Source organism: Periplaneta americana, chromosome 16 (assembly GCF_040183065.1).
Source record: "Periplaneta americana isolate PAMFEO1 chromosome 16, P.americana_PAMFEO1_priV1, whole genome shotgun sequence".
Classification (NCBI taxonomy): Eukaryota; Metazoa; Arthropoda; class Insecta; order Blattodea; family Blattidae; genus Periplaneta; species Periplaneta americana.
In genome coordinates, this window is record NC_091132.1 from 153,639,311 (window position 1) to 153,662,379 (window position 23,069).

General features: G+C 34.3%; 1 protein-coding gene across 1 annotated transcript in view; it reads left to right on the top strand.

Moving 5' to 3' along the window:
* Positions 1-23,069, top strand: part of LOC138691400 (uncharacterized bromodomain-containing protein 10-like) — a 114,943-nt gene that overhangs the window by 29,494 nt on the left and 62,380 nt on the right. Inside the window, exons 2-5 of the mRNA XM_069813313.1 lie at positions 1,337-1,473; positions 9,777-9,892; positions 14,931-15,099; positions 16,906-16,958. Coding sequence (XP_069669414.1) covers positions 1,352-1,473; positions 9,777-9,892; positions 14,931-15,099; positions 16,906-16,958 — 460 coding nt within the window. The 5' untranslated portion in view covers positions 1,337-1,351. The remainder of the gene's footprint in view (positions 1-1,336; positions 1,474-9,776; positions 9,893-14,930; positions 15,100-16,905; positions 16,959-23,069) is intronic.

A 23,069-nucleotide genomic window follows, 5' to 3' on the forward strand; every position in this document is an offset into this window, starting at 1 on the left:
TGTTGTAAAGGACGATTAAAAAAAGAAGTTTATTTTTCTATATTTTACAATAAGATTTATGAATCACTGTGTAACAAAACAAAACCAGTTGTCACATATTTACACTTACGGACAAAATGTAACGTGAGTTTACTAGTACATGCTAAGACATTTATTTTCTTTCATACTTTTTTTTTTGTTAGCCATGGTCCAAGATAATGACTGTATGTTTTAAATATATTAAATAGTGATACTGCTAAAACTGAAGGCTTTTACTCTTAGAGAGATTTATAGTAATTTAATTGTCATTGCTTGGAATGTTTTTGTGTAACGTGAGTTACAACAACTGTTTCTTCAATAAATCACAAATAATAAAATTATATTTCCGATTACTGGTTACTGCCATAAAGAATGTTTCTAAATACAAGAATAAGCCGAAAAAACTTTCTTTATATTTTGTTTTAGTGTATTTAGTAAGTTCATAAATGTGTCTGGATGTAAAGTCAGTTACTGAGGAATGACTCAAGCTACATTACGAAAACTGTGTGTTTCTTCATTATTATTTGTTCTGTTTCACTATTTTTAGTGCTTATTCATTAATACAAGTTATGCATACTTCACATTACTTTTCATTGTGTGTTTTATATCCGTAACTTTGCTTCTTTAACTACAAACCACAACATTTTCACCTTCATTATGATGCACCTCTTAATTCTAACGTAAGCTACATTTTCGAATAACTTTCCCTTCTTCAAATATTCATTCATTCATAGTGTTCTGCGGAAGGGGAGGTTTTTCAGTGCAAACCCAGCATTCTCCAGTATTTCCTATTTTCTGCCTTGCTCTTTGTCTCCTCATATGATCCATATACCTTAATGTCGGCTATCATCTGATATCTTTTTCTGCCCTGAACTCTTCTCCCGTTCACCATTCCTTCCAGTGTATCCTTCAGAAGGCAGTTTCTTCTCAGCCAGTGACCCAGCCAATTCCTTTTCCTCTTTCTGATCAGTTTCAGCATCATTCTTTCTTCACCCACTCTTTCCAACACAGCTTCGTTTCTTATTCTGTCTGTCCATTTCTCACATTCCATCCTTCTCCATATCCACATTTCAAATGTTTTTAGTCGCTTCTCTTCATTTCGTCGTAATGTCCATGTTTCTGCCCCATACAATGCTACACTCCACACAAAGCACTTCACTAGTCTCATCCCATATTTCTTGCTGAATTTGTATCATGTTAAATTTTTCTTCCTTTTGGCAACGTAATTTAAACTGGTTTAATGAAGGAATTGATAGGGAATTATGTTGCGGCTCTTGAGCTCCACTTTTAAATTAAATATAATTTCTATTTTTTATAGAACAAACTCATTGCCATGGATGACAGCAATGATACTTCTTACACTCCAAGTGGAGTTGCTAAGCTTAGAAGAGGGAGAACAAAGAGAGAGGTACCTCTTCTTGAGAATCCTACACTGGAACTTTCTGATGGATACAGGTAAGTTAGAATGTGAACTCCATCTCTATCTTCTTCTGTGTTCATAACAAAAAAATAACGAGAGAAAAAAGGAATGGAAACCCGTTTAGTATTATATTGGTTTATTTTCCTTCTTTCTTTCTTTTTTTTTTTTTTTTTTTTTTTTTTTTTTCATTTAGTTATCTTTTTTTTTTTTATATTATTGTCACACTGGAACTTGCATCTTATCTCACTAGGTTTTAAAAGTTAAGGGTTACCTCTTTTTTATTTTATATTTTAGTAGGTTATTTTACAACACTTTATGAACATCTTAGGTTATTTAGCACCTGAATGAGATGAAGGTGATAATGCAGGTGAAATGAGCCCGGGGTCCAGCACCGATAGTTACCCAGCATTTGCTCATATTGGGTTGAGGGAAAACCCCGGAAAAAACCTCAACCAGGTAATTTGCCCCAACCAGGAATCAAACCCTGGCCACCTGGTTTCGCTGCCAGACGCGCTAACTGTTACTCCACAGGTATGGATGGTTACCTCTCATAAAAAAGAAGTTCACAAATGTAAGCAAACCTGAACATAGCTGCGATTCTCGCAGAAAATTACCTAAGAAGTTGACATTTAGAGTGTCAGTATTTTTAAAAACATCTGAACCAACACGATGCTTATAGGCCTTGCTTTTCACAAAGGTGTCAGCTGCTTCAAATTGTAAGTCTGGTCTTACTTTCACTTTGGTAATAATAAAATGATTTGCAAATTGCACGAAATCATTTTCTACTTGTTTTATTGTCACCAAAGCGTCTATCTCTAAATTCTATAACTAAAATTTCCAGGATGTCACGGTAGGCCTACTTATTTATTCTTGCTTGTCCCCTGAGTCAGTCTCCGCCCTGTGGCCATAGGAACTGGTGAAATTTGTTTAATGATGTGCCTGATAATTGTAGTGGTAGGAATGGATGGTGTAGGCCTAGTGTGTGAGAAGATGATAATATTAAACTTGAGATTGGATTGAAGTATGAAGTGAATAGTGTCAAGCACTATGTATTAAAAGGATTAGAGAGCCTTATGGCCGAATTCATAGTCAACACTTATTTTAAGGAAACACTTAAGCAGTTGCTTATAATCATTTTCAATTCATAAATCCCACTCAAGTGAACACTTATTCAAATAGGTAGCTAGTCAGCTTACTCAAGTGTTTCCTCATATTCATTGTAATATGCTGATTCAGTATAAAATGGATGATGATTTTGATGAATTTATTGAGTTCTACAATGAAAATGAAAATGAAAATGTGTTTCGACCAAACAAAAGATATATCAGAGATATGGAAAATCCTTTAGAGATGTACAGCGACCAACAATTTAAAAGGAGATACCGTTTCAACAAGAACACTATTGTGGATATTCTGGTGCCTCTCATTGAAAATCACAATACAACCATGAGAAGCTTACCAATTTCACCACTGCTGAAAATACTGGTTGCTTTGAGATTTTATGCTACAGCATCATTTCAGGTAGGTCTATGCAATAATACATTAATAACTGATAATAATGTAATAATAACCTATTTTTTACAACACATCAAGCTATTCTGGTTTTGTTATTATTTTGCAGTTGGTTTGTGCAGATTTATACCACTTGAGCCAATCAACTGTGTGCCGGATTATTTCAGAGGTTTCCGAAACTCTTGCGTGACATGTGAAGAGGTTAATAAAATTTCCATCAACACAACAATCTTTTAATAATATTCGTGTACAATTTTTTCAAAAAGCTGGTTTTCCTGGAGTTATTGGAATTGTTGATGGCACCCAAATTCCAATAAAAAGTCCTGGGGGAAATAGGGGAGAAATTTTTAGAAATAGGAAGTCTTATTTTTCTATCAATGTACAGATTGTTAGTGGACCTAATGATGAAATTCTAGACATAGTTGTAAGATGGCCTGGTTCAGCACACGATAGTAGAATTTTTTAAAACAGTGGAATAAGAGTTGCATTGAGTGAGAGACAAATTCCTGGACACTTACTTGCTGATAGTGGATATCCCCAACGGAGTTATATTTATACTCCAGTTCCACGTCCAGTCAGTCAGCGAGAGCAAAACTACAATAACAGCCTGAAAATTACTAGAAGTGGAGTTGAAAGAACAATTGGAAGATGGAAACGAAGATTCCCTTGTCTTTATTTTGAAATGCAAAATAAGTTAAGAAATGTCACAAGAATAATAACCTCTTGTGCCATTTTATATAATTTGGGAATACAAGCTGGAGATCTTTGGGAAGTAGAAGAATTAGAAGGAGGCAGAGACATTATTGAGATTCCAGCAACTCCACTTCCAGTAAAATGCCAGAGGTGTAGAAATTAGACATCATTTTATCCAAACTCACTTTTAATTAGTTTGAAGTGCACATTTGTACAATGAACTGTATAAAAAACTATTCATAAGCTTTTTCTCAGTTCTATGAGAGTATCTCAAAATACTAAAATCAACATGAAGCTAACACATATTCCTAGGAGGCAGAGACATTATTGAGATTCCAGCAGCTCCACTTCCAGAAAATGCCAGAGGTGTAGAAATTAGACATCATTTTATCCAATCTCACTTTTAATTAGTTTGAAATGCACATTTGCACAATGAACTGTTTATAAAAACTATTCATAAGCTTTTTCTCAGTTCTATGAGAGTATCTCAAAATACCAAAATCAACACTGAAGCTAACACATATTCCAATACAAATAATAATATAAAAGCAACAGAATGCAATTGGAAGTAATGTATCAACTGAATTTGTAATATACCAGTACCCAAATTGGATCCCATATCAATAACACTTAATTAAAGGAAAAAAAAGTTTTCTTTCAATTTCACTCAGATTTATGATTTTTCATTTACCTGACTTTCTAAAATAATCCCATTTCTCTTTCAGGAAAGCATTCTCTTGTATGGCTGTTTCTAACAATTGTTTTTGTAATTTAATTTTAAGCAGCTTTTGCTCTTTCCTCATCTCTCCCAACTCTTTCTCTAAATTTAATGAGTACTTCAACTTTTCAATTCTTAAATCTGATTCGGTTTTCAAAAACTGAGCTTTGTTAAACTTCGTCTTCTTCTTCCATCTACAATTGCCTGTCCTGAAGTTCCTACCTCTTGTCTGTTGTCTGTCGATGGAGTCAGTACAACTGGGGTTTGTTCTTTTTCTGCTCCGGAATCATTATTAAATAAACTAGTGGGTGGTTCCAACTGAAAAGCAGTGGTTTCGCTTGTTTCTTGCGAAAACAGAACATCATCTATGATTATATAAACTTGCAAAGTTGTATTATTTTCTATTAATTTAATACTATCACTGTCAATTGTGTCTACCAGTTCTATATCTATGCCACAAGAGTCCAGTTCTGGATCACTTTGAATTTTTACGTCAAGGGTTGGACCACCACCAGTCTTCAACAATGTCCTCTTCTCCTTCGCAAATTCCAGCTTCCTTCGGAATTTTATGTTATCCCACAGCTTCCTCAATTGGTCTGAATTTCTCTGTAACAAAAACTTAATTTAAGAAATAATACATTATGTTTATTTTACATAAATAAAATATTATTATAGGCCTACAACGTTGAAGTGATATTTTTTCGAAAAGTATTCACGTTCCAACAAAGTGTTGTTTGCATTTTCGTTTATATTCTATCTAAGGAATAGGCTGTTAAAATTTGCGTAATTATGCCACTTCCACTTTGTATACCATAAAATAACTGAAAAATAAATTAAAATTATTTACTTACAGGAATATTTCCGGAGTTTGCATTAAACTCAACTGCAATTTTGTCCCATGTCAATTTCTTCTTTTGGAGAGAACAATTATCAAATTTTTTACTTTCGACGATATCTCTATATTTCATAACTAGTTCTCTTAGCTCACTTCTTTCTTCTTCTGTGAAATGCTTTCTCGACATTTTGTATAATTTTTAGTTCTGTAATATTTACTTTTGTATTTGTCTACTATAATATTGCCAATTTTACAATAATTGAAGGTGCGGGAAAACAATTGAATGTAGGAAAGCGCTCACGTCTAACCATGTTGCCATATTTCTTTCGATATCAAGGGAATGCTCTGGGCATATGAATAAGTAGCGTCTCTGCAATACGATCTGAAATAAGTGCTAAGGAAATGCTCATTACTTAAGTGTTTCCTCATTTTATAAGTGACGACTATGAATTCGACCCTTAACACCTCAACCAGATCCAAAGATAAATTAAAATCTCCCCTTTCATTAGTGGCATCAGATTGTTTAAATCCATAACATGATCCACAAACCCCTATTAATAATTTTCAGGAGAATGTACACATCTTCTAATATATCTACACATTTTTCATCTCATTTCCTGCTTTCACCTTTACAACAACTCTATCCCCAGAAAACTGATGGGCACATACAATAAAAACAGTGGTTTTCTCACTTGCAGTTTATTCTAATGACTTCATGTTCCATTCTTTACACTTATCCTGTATTTTTCCCATTGTTTAACTTTGTAGACTTGATTAATTTTTTAGATAGATTCATTCATTCATAGTTTTCTGCTCAAGGGCATGTCTTTCACTGCAAACTAAGCATTCTCCAATACAAATCATAAAAATGACCATCCAACAAGGCAATCCAGTAGGGCTACCAAACAAACAGAAAAGAGTTTACTCCTGTCAACAACCAAGCAAGAAGTTACTACTGAGCCATCGAGGACCTTTTACCCCCGTTGTACACAACAAGATGGCGTAATGAGAAATGTCTGGAGTGTCTTGGGATTTAACAAAATTATACAGCAACAAAATTGTGTTAATAATGGCGACTTTAATAACATAAATGATTTTGAACAATAGAATAGCAATTCTGAAAATTGCTAAAAACAACTACCTATATTCCCCATTGATCAGGGAGATAATAACGAACTATTAAAAATACCTTCATAAAACAGTCTCCATCCTGGATGCTGGGTATAACTAGAGTGATCAGATGTCCTCTTTTGTCTGGACATGTCCTCCTTTTTAGGCTTCTGTCCGGGGTTTGGGCGGATTTTAAAAAAAATCAAGAAATGTCCTCCTTTTCGTAACGTGTATGCCTAATATTTTTAAATTATCTGATTTGACGCCTTTTTCAAGTAATTTGCCTCTAGGTTGCAGCAGCATCGACAGAATATACTCATTGCCAACGATCATAACTCTCTTTGCCTACAAAGTAATATTAAATTTACATTTTATGCGCCCTTTATATGTATTTTGATAATAATTATAGTTCCCTTGTCTTTAATATGTAGTTAACTGTAAAATCATTTTATATTACTGACTTTTATCATATGTAATGCTGTAATCAAATAGCTATTGACATAATTTTAAGTATAATATAGACCTAAGCCTTAATCTAAATAGATATTTTTTGTTTTCTTTATAATTATAGTTTCTTTGACTTTCATATGTAAAATCACCTGTAAAATCATTATTATTAAGTTTTATCATAATTGTTTTGTAATATTAATATACTTTAAGTATGACATAAGCCTAAATCTGTACTGTAAATATTTTTTAATAAAATATATATTGATGTAGTTTATAGTCTGATATAAATCTAAGACTAAATCTAACAGTAAGTATATACTTTCTATCCTCTTTTTTCGAACAATGTCCTCCTTTTTGAAGCTTTGTGTCCTCTTTTTTTATCGATGTGAATCTGGTCACCCTAGGTATAATTTATCACGGAACAAGAATCCTTATCCAAATACTAAAGTGGCCTCAACACATGCGTACACCATAACACAAATAAATAGTATCACTAGATGCCCTGTAAATATAGTTAGTCCAGCCTATGATCGAAAATAATAATTTTTATGACATGCACTCGAATATTTCACTAGCAGAGCAATCCATCCACTCCGTCTGGACATCTGTTTCCGTATCACTTTCACTTGTTAAGCTTACATCGTCATCATTGCACTCCCCATGTACACAGTTCTCACAGTCTGGAGTATATGATGCTACACATTCCACTGACTCATTTTGCAAGAATGCTAATATTTCATCTGTCACTTCTTTCTCACTTTCTGAAATTGCTTGGATCCTGCTGTGACACTCTGTTAATACTACCAAATGCAAGTAAAGGTCCCAAAGTCGCACAATGTCAGCCTAACCATAGAATAGACCTTAATCACCCAGTGCTACAACACATGGCCGATGCTCTCCTCCTACAATCCATCCACAAGTGCTGACATAGTTGTCTAAGTTGACCTTCCAGCAGTGAACGTCGACTCCGATCTGAATGCTGATCTCTAACTCGAACCACCAAAGCATTGTTGCAAGAATGTTATCAAACTTTCTCACATGTTTCTCAGTCACATAACTATGCTTCTGCCACGTATATATTAGCATATCTTTGAGGACAGGTGAATGAAACTGGTGATATGCAACAGAATGTAAATGTCATTATGAAGCTACTATTGTGCTATGTGTCTGGAATGTTTTCACAGATAATTTTGTGTATGAAATACTCTTCTAGCCTTCGAATTACAGTTTTATATTACATCAAAAAATACACATCCAAGGGTTGCAAAAATATTGTGTTTTAATTGTCTTACCATGTAAAATATTGTTTACACCTTCAAAAGTAAATATAATGTTATCTATCTGACCACTCCAGGAATCCAGAAGTAGTAGTGTGTCTTTCTTAACATGTGGGAGGAATACATCTCTTACCCATCTTCTCGCGTGATTTTTTTTTTTTGTCATTTTACCAGGACTGCTTGCATCGACCACGACATAAAATTGCTTATCATTATCTATGAGTGAAAGATGCCATAGATTGCACTGTACTGTATTAATGCGAGTTAAGAGAAAACAAATTGACTAGAGCATTAAAACGAGAGCTGTGATACTGTGTCGCAGAGCTATGAGGATCCGAGTGCACGCAAGAAGTGGTATAAGTTAAGTAACAACGATTTTCAAGTCGGTATATTTCGTAAACGAGGAAAAAACGAAACGAACGACTATCATCACGTTTCTTAAGGAACGAAAATTAGCTTGTGACAGTTCCCTTGTTAGTGATTCTTAAGCAGTGTGTGCAGTAGCAAAATCCGCTGAAAGAAATTTCCTGGCTTTTATTGTCTATTAGTTCGGGAAAGATCGCAATATTGCTATTTGGTATCTTCCAGCACTGATAGTGTCATAAAAGGATTGTGTCTGTTACTCTTTGTATATTAAAACCACACCACATACCAATCTTTTCATCATGTAGTGAAATTTCATATAGAAGTGAGGAGTTTTCTACACTCTATACCAGTTTTGTGATATGATATGGCCATGTATTTTGAACCATGCTTAATCTGAAAATGTGTTTAATTCAGGATTCACTTTCAATTAGCGACATACTTTGTCATCCAGTTACAAAATCAAGCTAGTCACATGATCATGTGGTAGCAATTCGTGGACCACTGTAATTTTATAGAATTTTAATTTAAGCAGTTTAATGGCCAATCTTGCTGGGGATTTTGATATGCTTTTTCCTGAACAAGTAAATCGTGAGATTTTTGTGGTTTGTTTAAGTCATTCACCTATTTAATCTTTTCTGTAAGAGCTCTGCTTCTGGTAATAGTCTTTTTTTGCATTAAGAGGTCCTCTTTGTCTTAAATTTTTAACAAGTTGATGAACAGTTTTTCTACTTGGAACAAGATTACCAGGCTGTTTTCTTGTGAATGGCAATATAATTGCACTGCAGAAGTTCATTTTTATATGTGTATCATATGCAGAAACTCTTTGTTCTACAGTACACTATACTTGCGTCGTGGCATAACTAACAAGGAACAATATAATTATTTGAACATAATAATTTTAAGACAGAACTGAGTAACACTTCAACTCTCTAACGAATTCTACACCAAACACACAGTGAGAACAGTTTTAATACACAATTGCGTAACACTTCAGTTCATTAACAAATTCTAAACAAAACTGGCTGGCATGACTTAGAACTTTTTGGTGTCTATTTCACTCCATGATTATGCCTGAACTCTCACAGTAAGAAGCCGCACTATGACATCTCTGAATGCTATTACGTGCTCTACTTCTGTCAATATACTCTGTCATTTTCAGTAAGTTTTGAATACATTATGCTGGTATAAGTAGAAGTTACATAAAAATAAACATATTAACGTTTGAATTTATAGAGTTTTGAAATTCTACCTACTATATCAAACTTTATCATTTATTGTAGATATTTTTCAGAGGAATATTTAAGTACCTAGAGCTATTACCTTACTCGTCATTTATCAGCTACAGACCCTGTTTAATGAATTATTTTCTTCTTGCAGGATATTGCAAAATATAATGGGGATCAGCAAGTTCTTTCTTGAGGAACCAGACAACAGTCAAAAAGGTCTTTTGGACTATTATGACGTCATATCAAAGCCAATGTGGTTTTTTGAAAGTAAGTATCATATTAATCGTAATTAACTTCTATCTGAAACAGTGTTAATAAATACCGCAAACCAGGGTCAAATTGTGACAGAATTCATTGTTTTTTGGTTGTTAGAGAGAAATGGTTTAATATTTATAAGAAACAAGTATAGTGTCTTGAAACAGTATATCAGTATGAGTATTGTATTGTATTGTATTGTATTATATTAACATTCCATGGTATTCGTACATTGCTTTACAGCTAGAATATGGAACAAGTCAAAATACCTAGTACTACTATAAAGTCTTAATTTATAGTCACAGTTTAGTTGAAATATATACAGAAGAGGTTTACAATATAGTCTACTAGTACAACACAATATTTTAAATACCCAATTTCATGAAGCATTGTTAAATGTCATGAATTTACCTACAGAATGGAAGGCGTGAGAAATTAGATGCTTCTTTAATTTGACTTTAAATAATCTTATGTTTTGAGTTTCATTTTTTTATATCCATAGGAGGCTATTAAAAATTTTTACTGCCAGCACGATAGACTTGCCAACAGAATATGAGAGTCATTTTTTACGTGTATTTATACTATGAACTGTTGAATTAGTTACAAAGTTTTCACGATTACATATGAGGAAGATTATTAATGAAAAAATATACTGACAAGCCGTGGGCATTATTTCCAGTTTTTCTAAAATAGTCCGACATGCTTCCCTAGATTTGGCACCTACTATTATTCTAATTATTCTCTTTTGTAGTAGGAATATACTATTACTATCTGTGGAATTTTCCGAGAATATTATTCCAAAACTCAGTACCGAGTGAAAGTATGCAAAGTATATTGTTTTTAAGGTATTGATATTTACTTTTTTTTGCATAGATCTAATACCAAAACATGCTGAATTTAGTTTGCGGGTAATTTCTTTAATACGATTTTTCAAATTGAACACATCGATTTTTAAGCCAAGAAATTTGGTTGTTGTTTCTGTTAGGGACATATTAATTATTGGGCTTGAAATTTGCGAGGTTGAATTTGGACTGCATTTAAATTGAATTATATTAGTTTTTTTTTACAATTTAATACTAATTTATTGACTGAGAACCAGTCACATATTTTGAGGAGAATTTTCTCTGTTGAAGATTGAAATGTGTTTGGAGTTATTGGCTGTAATTACTATACGTGTGTCATCTGCAAATAATATGGGATGACCTATATCTTTTATTAGGGGGGCAAGATCATTTATAAACACTAGAAAAAGTAGGAGACCAAATATTGATCCTTGAGGAATTCCATTATTAATAGTTGCCCATGTCGAGGTAGATTTCATAGTTGTATTTCGACTTTCTGTTTTCTATTTATATGAGATATGAGTGAAACCATTGGTGTGCAATGCCTTTAATTCCATGATAATCTAATTTGTATAGCTACATATTATGATTTATACAGTTTTGTAAATACAGTGAAACTTGTCTAAAGTGGCCATCTGAAGTTACCTTGTAAAATGGCCGTTTTATCAGGTGGCCGCTGGATTAAGGTTGCCGGTTTTTTATGAATCAGCATGAAAATACTGAATTTCACTGACTTTTAAGGACTGTACGTGTACAACAATCATGCATATTAATGTCAACCTCTTCCATTCTTGCAACTAGCCTTTTCAAAACTCGCTTGCGGTACCTCAGTTTAAATGACTGGATAATACCTTGATCAAGGGACTGGAAGTGTGATGTATTTGGGGGAAGAAACATCAATTTCACGGATCACTTTGCGATTTTGTCGTTTAATCTTAGAATTGAAATTGCATAGCTAATTCTCAAACAATGATGATGTCATCCAAGCTTTATTGTTGGCAGTCCACTTCACCTCCAATAAGCCCATGTCAATATTTTTCAAACATCTCGGTTTTAATGATTTCCCTGTCATTAAGAGTGGTTCTTTTTCTCCTGCAGAATTGCAACAAAAGAGCAGGGTTATTCTGTCTTTTGCCAACTTCCCACCTTTACACTCTTTTTTCTTAAAACTTAAGTTTAGTTAGGGAGGGTCTTGAAGAAAAACCTGTTTCGTCAACACTGTAAATATCTCTGAGTTGATATTCCGCAAGAATTGAAGGCAGTCTATTTTTTCCATTCTTCAATAACATTGGTTCACCAGACACAGAACGAAATGCAAAGTTATGCCGTTTTCTAAAGCACTCTAACCACCTATTACTAGCAACAAAATTTCTTACATTGAGTTCTTTGGCAATTTCAAGAGCTTTCTCTTGAATCATAGGCCCACTTACTGCAATTTCTTTTCCCTCGTACACTTGAACCATTCGTAAACGAAATCATTCACATTATTAAACACAGGTTCTCTCTTCCTCCCTTTCTTCTAATATTTCATCTTTATTCTTAATTATACCGTTTATTTGTGTCCTTCCACATTTGAATATTTCTGCAATTTTTCTCGCAGATGTTCCCTTCTCACTTTCTTCAATCATTTTTCGTCTCACCTCTAAACTTAACACCACTCTAAATTTATTATTAGACATGATTTCTCTCTCAAACTAACTTCACAGTTCCTCTGAATCAAGTGAATGAGAAAAAGAAAAATTCGTAAAAGCTGATCCATATAGAGAAAGATAGAATGAGGAGAAAAAAAATTTAAAAAAATTCGAATGGTTAACTACCTAAAACATATTGTGACATTTTCGATAGAAAATGTCTGTGTTTCAATTCTTAAAAAACGAGTAAGAATTTACAGCTGTGCTGGGTCGGAGTGGAAAGTGACAAAAGAGAGTCATAAAACAGTAACCAACTAACCCCAAAGATATGGAATGTGTACTGTTGTACACTTAGCTATTGCTTCCTATCCTCTAACCATCGAAAAAATAGGTCAGACAGTATCCGTGAAAAGATTTTTTGTTGGACAGTGACCGTTATAGTCAGGTTCCAATCCAAATAGACCCCAGCCGCTGGCCGGCGCATGAGGTGGCCGCTAAATAAAGAGAGAATTTGTATTGATCCTATGGAAAATCCAATTGGTTCCAGAGAAAATGGGCCTTTTGGCCAGGTGGCCGTTTAAATGAAGTGACTGTAAAGGCAGGTTTCACTGTATCATTTATTCAGTTGCCCCACTGTTTTAGTAAATTTTTATTTTTTACTGCCATTTAGCCATAAGACACAACATAAAATGAAGACTGTTAAACAAAGTCACTCCACAGGAATCTTTTCTTGGGATACCAATAAATACATAAATGTTGTTTTTGTGAATATTTTATGTACTAGGGCTTCAAAAAAATATATTTTTGAAAAGCATACATTTCATAAGGACACAAATAAGTTGACCATTAATAATGAAAATTATGACATCTTATTGGTAACTCCTGCAGGACAAAATTCTGGCACATCCGGCTATGCTGATATAACCTCTGCAGTTGCGAGTGTCGTTAAATAAAACATAACATTTATTTAACATTTCTTATTGGTACTACCATACAGTAATGTATAAAATTCAATAAAAAGACTTAGGGATGGAATATCTGTATATTCAACAAAGAGAAAGTGACTTTTACAGCTTCTTAAGAGATTATGTACCTACTGCACTGTGTGCAGAGTACTCTGGCACTTAAAATATGCCCCTTTTTAAATTAATTTTGGAGATTCTATTTTGGTAAGAATATCTTCCTCATCATACTCAAGTTCATCTATTTCTTTTGGCCACTTCCAGTTGTTGTTTAGTCAATTGTCCGAAGACATGTCTGAACCTAACAAGTGATACCAACTTGGCGCCACTAATGAGGCAGCTAGGCCAGGAGATAGGGATAGGATGGCCAGTTCCTTTTTCTCTCCATTGCATACATCATATTACACTAATTTGATTACAGATGTATACAAACAATTGTTCTTCCTCTGACACATATCATCAAGTGAGATGTACTCCCTGATAATAGATGTACGTATCAGCCAGAACCTCAATCTTTGCACTCCTGACAGCACCATCTCCAGTAATTCTTGTGCCTTTACGAGGATACACTACACCACAATAAAGAACTAACATGTAATCACTTCATTTGTTGATCTTTTCTTAGTAGGTCAATGTTTTCTTCTGGAACTAGGGATTCGCCTCCACTGAATAACTTTCCCATGCTGTACTCCTTTTCAGCATAATTAACTTCTTTCTTGCTCTCACTGCCTTCAGATTGCTGGTGACATTTCTGTTCCTTTGCATGTTGAGTTGTAGATGGCTGATGGTCCACATCTATCGCTTCTACATCCACAGAACAATTAATACTCTTGCCTCTTGATTGTTACAATTTTGCCTCTATCATCTTTGATTTTCCACAAAATACTATTTTTTAAGTAGGTTATTTTACGATGCTTTATCAACATCTTAGGTTATTTAGCGTCTGAATGAGATGAAGGTGCTAATGCTGGTGAAATGAGTCTGGGGTCCAGCACCAATAGTTACCCAGCATTTGCTCATATTGGGTTGGGTAAACCCACAGAAAAAACCTCAACCAGGTAACTTGCCCCAACAGGGAATCGCACCCGGGCCACCTGGTTTCCCAGCCAGATGCGCTGTTACTCTACAGGTGTGGACCAAAATATTAATTAACTGTGTATAATAACACGGAACAAAGACAACATTCATACATAAAGATTGGCAGTTACATATACTTCAAACTGTTTTCTTACCTTTATGGCAAAATCTCATACCCAGTAGTATCTATATTTGAAGGTTTAGAAGCAGTAACCTTTTAAATAGAGAACATAATTATATAGAAAAGAACATCTGCTCTCCAAAGAATTGCGTAATGGCTTCCAAAGACATTGATAATGTGGAGAGGTTCAATATGTATCGAATACTATTGCTTGGAGAGAGAGAAGAGCAAGAATCTTGGTGCCATTTTTGAAAACGTGGGGAAAAAAAAAAAAAAAAAATCATTAGCACGATATCACACTATTAGTCACAATTTCACCTCGGTGTATGGTATATTAACAGTTTCCCAAAGAAAATTAAGAAATAAAAAATGTTATTTTATTCAGGAAAGACATAACCATATAATTTTGCATTACAGTAGAAAGAAAGTTTGTGGACAATGAGTACTGTAAGCTTTCGGAGTTTGTTAGCGATGTTCGGCTTCTGCTTCTGAACTGTTATCGTTACTTTGGACCCGATGATATCCACACCAAAAGGGCTCTTCAAGTGGAACGTGTTCTGGAGGAGAATCTTGCAAAACTACCAGAGTGAGTAGAAAAATATATATAACTTAGCCCTGGACTGAACTGTAGTGGAAATATATGCACCATACCAAAGGGTATCCAAACATCTTTGTCTGTAATATAAAATCTGGACTTGAGAGTAGTACATACAAACTCTTGCAACAGGTTTTGCATGATATTTATGTACTTTCTCTAAGAAAAGAATGGATTCACTAATAAATACCTTTCCTACTAGCTAGTTAAGGGGAGAGGATGGTATTTTTTGGTGAAAAATGAGTAAATTAAAAAAAAAAAATCTTTAAAATACCATGTGATATGTGTGGAATGCATAGCATAACATTTTGTGGGTATTTGTGCCCTTATCGGATGTTGAGTCGCCATTTTTAAACTTCCTACATTATGGATATTTAAATCACTCGCCCACTTTTATTGTTGTTTCCGGTAAATTAAATTTTCAAATTTTTTTTTTTTCTTTAAAATACCCTTTGATATGTGTGGAATGCATTGCATAACATTTTGTGGGTATTTGTGCCTTTATTGGATGTTGAGACGTCATTTTTAAACTTCCTGCACTATGGATTTTTAAATCACACTCCTGCTTTTATCGGTTTCCAGTAACTTAATTTTTTTTTCTACATTTCCAGACAAAAATGGATATAATTTCTTAACTATTAAAGATACATGCATGAAATTTAGAACACAAATTCTTTAGACTATTAGGAAACTTTCTCTGTAACAGAATTTTGTTAATTCATTTCATTTTATAAATACGTCCGTTTGTTTGCAAGAAAGGAAATCAGAAAATTGTTATTAAATTTTAATTGTTTATTTTACAAATGTAGGGACTGATATCAAAATTCTGTTACAGGCAGTTTGTAGAACATGCTTTTGCAAATACATTGCAAAAAACTGTTTGAATCTATCTTTAAAAATGGTTTAGATATATCGGTTTTAGTACAATCCTGCATTGGATATATATATATATTTTTTTTTTCAAATTTGGGCCTCCAAATATTTTTTTTTTTTTTTTTTTCAAAATATTTTTATTTGGTTGAGTTGCCACAGCTATGAGCTCTCTACGTACAAAAAATTAATATTTTACACCAAATAGGAAAAAAGTTTAAAAAAATACCATCCTCTCCCCTTAAATAGGGATTGGAAGTACATTGAGGGCATCATGTGAGAAAGGCGTATTAACAAAACAGCAACTTTGCATTAGACCCATTTAAATATAGAATAATTTTTCATACCCTTGTCTATATAACAAGGTACTTTCTTTTGTTCTGCCTCATGACCATTGTAATTCTCAAAAGTTGGTTTTCAAACATAAATAAATTCCATTAAACTATTTCATTAACACTGCATTTGTTGATATACCTTTCTAGTATGGTATACTATAAAGTAGTATTGTTAGTCATTGATGCGTTTCAGGCCTAGTGGGCCCTAGCAACCCTGGAACTTTTTTTCATACCTTAGGGAAATTAGCATACTGTATTATTATCTTTGCATAAATTCCCCCGCCCCCTCTGTTTTCAATCCATTACACAGTGGTTCAAAAATACGAAAAAAATCTACAAAAATCATATAGGCAAAATTATTTACAAAAATCACTTTAAAACCATTTTTTAGAAAGAAATTAAGAGTATTGCCATGTTCAGATTGAAATCATGCGACCTGAAGTGTCATTTACTTGCTGCCTTCTTTCCTCAAGAAACTTACGATCTTTGCAGAGTTAAAATATTGATGCTCTTCTTTGTATATTTTCTCTGTTAGGCTTCAGCATTGGTTTTAATCTGCAGTTTCATGAAAATCTCACGCTTTCTTTTGCAGTGAATTGGCCAGTGAGTGCTCCTTACAAAGTACACATCCAAATTTAAAAAAAGGTACGTGCTTTTCATTGATTCTTGTCTCTATTCTTTGTGTTACTGCAAACATAATTGCCATATCTGGAAAGAAAGCAGATGGTTTAAAGTATTTGCAACATTAAGTTTTTCACTGATTAACTTTGTAACTTCTTTAGTGTGTTAATATTAGGAATTTTACCCGGCTGACTAATTTCGAAGTGGTATTCTTCATTGTCCGAAGTCTAGGCTTCCTGATACTAGCACGGTAAAGAAGTTACAAGGTTAATCAGTGATTATATGTGTTAAGGTGTATATAGAACAATGAAGACATGAAGTTTTATTTCGGATGCCCCAGTTTCTTTATGGATGAAGTATGGGCTTGTTTAAAAATGTAGGCTCTGGTCTGTCGTCAAAGTGAAATGTCCTACAGTGACTGTATCAAGAAACTGATCTTCCTTGGGAGGAAAGCATTGAATGCCTGGTTGATTGTATGGAGAAATTATTATTTAGATGTCAACAATAAAGTTGTAGAAAGTTACCACTTCTGTTTTACTCAAATAACTACACCCAATTTCAAATAAAAATTTGGAGGCATTATTTTTCAGCACGTCCTCATATTTCTCATCTTAGATGTCTTCTACCTAAAGAACGCAGAAACCCAGTCAGATGTTACACCTGATAGATTTTTATATTCCAAACCAATTCGATTCAAGATTTCACTTACACCCACATGAAATCATTGGCTTTTATAGTGCCTTTGAATGTTACAATAGCTGCTTGTTCTTCTGTAATATTGAGATATCTATTGACTCTCCTTACAAATATTACTAATTGAGCAGTGTCACTAGCATCAAAACTCTCATCAAGCTCCAGACAGTTGACCTTTAAATTTGTGACTCACCTTTTTATAATGTCTTCGAAACTGAATTCGTCTATATGGCTAGCAGTAATCTGTTATGAGAAGCTAACTTAGTGAATTGCAATTTCTTGTCAGGAGATACACTTTGAAAACATTCTTTCACATAGTCGCCATCTAAAGGGTTTTGATTTCTTTGTAGTAATCTCTGCTACTGCATAGTTCGCTTTAATCAATTTGGACTGAGAAGAAACATTAAAACTTGATTGCTCTCCCAAAATTTTTTAAGTTCAGAAATTGACCGCCAAAATTACCATGAATGCATATGTTTGGTGCTATAATGTTGCTTAATATTGCATCCCTTACATGCTGAATCTGCTTCATTACAAATTAAATACACTGTTTTGTTTCTCATTTTAGTAAATAAGTACTTATCTGATTACTTTATTTAAAGTGACCTATCTTCGGTACTTTTATTTCTTTGTTTCTAGATTTAGAAGCCATAATCTCCACCTGGTAGGGATAGAAACTTATCCTACAGATAATAGTTAAATAAGGTTCGCTTCATTTGTTGTTTATTCTGTAGCTGCCGACAACTTTCTTGTATTCTGGCACTTAATAAATCAACACATAACAATCATGAATAATTTGTCCACACATCAATTATAGGCACACCATCACAACTATAATAAAACAAAATAGTCTCGCTTCCAACTGAATATAAGTGGAGACATCTAGGAATGATGTTAAAACACAGAGTCAGTAGAGACGTCTATGATAAATGCTCAAACATCCCGGCCCACCAAGTTTTTTTAGGTAAAGGATAGATCTCTTAAATTCTCCATTATTTGTATGAACATTTACCACAGGAATCAAGTTGTCATCACCGGGATGGACATCATTCACAACTACGACCTTCCATTGAAGAGGAGTTAAATTTTTTTCCTTGATGAGGACCACGGTTCCTGGTTGGATGTTGGGCTGGCTGGTTGTCTACTTGGATCTAGGTCGAAGGTTTCTCAAGTAGTGCCTTGTTCATTGCTTCCAAAAATGTTGAGTTATTCGCTGAATATTTTGTCATCTTCATAGAGTGTTAATGCAGGATGACAGAAAATTGTGGTCACTAATAGCAGTTAGAGTTCTCAAATTAGAAATGTGAAAGAGTGAGGTAGGAGTTATCAAAGTGATCATCATTGAGCTTGGTTAGACGTTACGAATTTAAGCATACTTCAATTTGAGTGCTGAGAGTTGTCAATGCTTCGACTGCGAAGCATTGATTACCCGTAACTTTTCTTAAATGATGTGTTAGACTCTTCACAGCTGCTTCCCAGATTCCTTTGAAATGTGGTGCTGAAGGTGGGTTGAAATACCGTCACTCCCATTATTGCAGTAGCAGTAAGGAAATTGTTCTTCTGAACTTTAAGAAATTTGCCTCAACAAAGTTTTTCCCATTCTTACTGTGTATTGTGAGTGATTGTCCCCTGTGGGAATTGAAACGTCTAAGTGCCTGTGATGAAGGCCTTAGTTGTGAGGTCAGAAATTGCCTTTAAATGAACAGCCTTTGTGGCAAGGCAAACAAACACTCCAAGATATGCCTTGACTATTGTTTTTGTTCGATGTGTGCCAGTTTTTATTATATTAGGACTTGCATAATCGAGTTCAGTGTTGAGGAATGGGTGTAATCCTTTCCCATCATTTGTTTAGCAGTAGTACATTTCAATTTATAACAGATGATGCATGTATGGATACATATCTTAACAGTTCGTCTTGCCGATTGGCTCTAATATTGGTGTAGGAAAGCAACCAAAAGTTGAAGATGTGCATGTAGTAATCGAATGTGCCCAGAGATTATTAGTTTTGTTATGTGATGTTGGTGCACAATGATTTGGTGCTTAGCTTCTTCGGAAATTTATACATTCTGAAGCCTTGCTCCAACTCGCAGAGTATTCTTTTCATCTAATATTGGTTGCAAAGTTCTTATATTGCTTATTGATTTCACAGTGTGATTCCTATTGAGCATTGCAATCTCTTGTGGGTAGGAGACTGTTTTCATGAACTTCACGCTACAGTCCAAAGAATTTTCAATTCTTGTGCAGTCAGTTGGGTGTAATTCCTTTGATTAATTGTATGCAGTAAGCAGACATTCTTTGCAATTTGTGCAGGTTTGAGAATTTGGTGATGAAATTATCATCATATTGTGTACTTAAGAGCGTTACTGTAGCTCTTTGTTCTGCGAGGTTGCCTCTTTGCTCTTGAGGAATAGATTGTGGCCAACTTTAAGATTCTTGACTTAGTTATGAGGGACCATACCACCAGAGTGAATTATCAAAATTATTAATTTAGGTTGAAGTCCTCATGACACCAAATCCGTGGGATTATCGTTGAAAGATACATGTTGCCATCTGCTAATAGGTGCATTTCCCTGAATTTCTGCAACACGATTAGCTACAAATGTCTTCCTTCTAGTGGATCAAGAAGCTCTCCATACTAATGCTGGAGTAGAGTATGTCCAGAGTTGTATCATAAGTGTTCCAGAGTCCTCGAGACTTTTCTCAGAAATCTTGTTAGGAGAACTGCTCCTCAGAGTTCTAATCGAGATCTGCTTCAGCAATTCCACCTTGGATTTTGCACAAAGAAGCTTATTTGTTGTTTCATTGTGGTTGTTTAACCTGACGTATATGCAGGCACCATGTGCCGTTCAGAAGCGTCAGAAAAACTATGTATTTCAAGAGTTAGAGTTATACCCTTAACAACTACAAGTCGAATGCTCACATTGTTTATGTATGGAAGTTGTTTTGGTAAGGTTTTCCATTCTTGACTAAGGTTGGCATTCATCGGTTCATGAAGAACCTTCTTGCCATAGATGTTGCATAAAGATTTTTTTTATTTCAGTAGGTTATTTTACGACACTTTATCAACATCTAAGGTTATTTAACGTCTGAATGTGATGAAGGTGATAATGCCAGTGAAATGAGTCTGGGGTCCAGCTCCGAAAGTTACCCAGCATTTGCTCATATTGTGTTGAGGGAAAATCCCAGAAAAAACCTCAACCATGTAACTTGCCCTGACCGAGAATCGAATCCGGGCCACCTGGTTTCGCGGCCAGACATGCTGACCGTTACTCCACGGGTGTGGACTGTTGCATAAAGATTTTGCAGAGTATTACAATAAGTGGGTGAAACATAGATGCAATTTTGGATAAGACCATGCATTTCATTAAATTACTTGAATGTTTTTTCTCACTTTGATCTAGAACATTGATGATCTGAAATTGATCCTTGAAAGGTTGTCAGATAAGTCCTAGCATTCTTATTATGTCACTGTACTTGTAAGTTAGTGCATGTTGCGATTCTCGAAGTTCAATAGGAATTGTGTTTAAAAGATCTGGATTGTTGGACACCTTCATCCTAGGAGAGTTGCTTCAGACATCTTGTAGCTAGAAATTGTGCAGAGGTTGTTCCATAAGTGACTGTAGTGAGTGCATATGTCTTGGGTAGTTCTTGGGAATCTTCTCTCCAGAGTATGCACTACAAATTAATAATTCTCGGGATTGATATTCACTTGCCTATATGCGTCATCATTTAATTCTGATTCGACTTGTACAGTTTGAAATTCTTCATGAAGCGATCGCAATTTTTTTAATGTAACCTCATTGAGATTATAATCTGCGATTTTAATTTCATTCTTGACGAAGTTATCAATTTGCGTAATGCTGGCTTTGAAAATAATTTATGTTTATCTGTTTCATTCATATTGTCGTCAACAATGATCCTGTATTTATATAAAAAGAAAGCACTCCTAGTGGCAGCTGATAAAATTAACATTTATGTTGGCAACTCTGCTAATAGTAGTTGCTGACGAGCATGCGTTTCTGTAGCGGAAACAAGAATGACAATAGGTTTGTTTCAGCATGGCTTAGAATCGATTCTGAACTGCCTGGTCATGCGCAGTAGCCCAATGTGGGTCCCAACAAGACTAGAACTGATTCCAAACTGATACTGAACTCCCAGTTCCCTCTTTCAACGTGCTTCAGAACTCGTTTGGAATGAATGAAATTGGTTCTTGATTAAAAGCAGAACTGAGAATTCTGAACTGTTGACGTATACGTAGATGGTTTAATCTGAAGTTATGGTTAAAATGCTTCGAGATTTTTCAGAATAAAATAAAAAAAATAGTCGATCATGAGTGATTTGGAAGGTGATAGTGATATATTTTATGACAAATTAAGTTCGGAAGATGAATAGAATTTTAATATGAAAAAGAATCTCCGCAGGCCTTGAAATAACAATTAAAGAAACGTTCCAACAACGTAAAATCCTGAACTAGTTCTAACCCGTACACAACTGGCGCACGCATCAAAAGAAGTTCGATATTAGTTCCTGAATTGCTAGCTGGAACAAACCTAATGGTGTCTTCAATAAACTCATCACAGACTGGAGGACCAAATGGTAGGGATAGATATTTATCCCACAAATAATGGTTAAACAAGGTTACCTTTATTTGTGTTAATTGTGTAGCCACCGACAAGTTTCTTGTACATATTAAGAGGCTCCCAGCATTGTTCTGGCACGTAATGAATCAACATGTAATAATTTGACCACACCATTACAATTTTAATAAACAAAATAGACTTGCTTCTAACTGGAAAAACAATACAAGTGGAGACATCTGTGAATGATGTTAAAACACAAAATAAGTAGAGCCATCTATGATAAATGCTCATACACCATCTATTAATAACAAATTAACAATAGTGAAGAACAAATTCCTTAACTCCTTACTCACAAACACTGCCACAATATGACAAAGTATACTAGAAATTTGAAAATTACATCTAATCACTATTGTACAACAGTTGGCTGATTAATAATGAAAACTGTGCAACTTCTAAAACCAAACTGAAGCCTCATGTATCATAATAGGTTACTTTGGATTGTTTGTTTGAAATACATCACACAAATTTCAACAAATAATCTTTGATTTTATTTGTCATATTTCTATTTGCAGGCAGAGCTTAATTTTTCACATGGTGTCAATATAAATCTATACTAATAATAAATCTGTAGCCGAAATTTTTCTGGTAATTTTCGATTTTCCAAAAATAATTGGTCCTAACATATATAATTAACCACCCTGAAACCAAAAATCGCATTTTTGAAATTTTTGTTTGTATGTCTGTCTGTATGTTTGTTACCTTTTCACGCGATAATGGCTGAACCGATTTATATGAAAATTGGAATATAAATTAAGTTCGTTGTAACTTAGATTTTAGGCTATATGGCATTCAAAATACT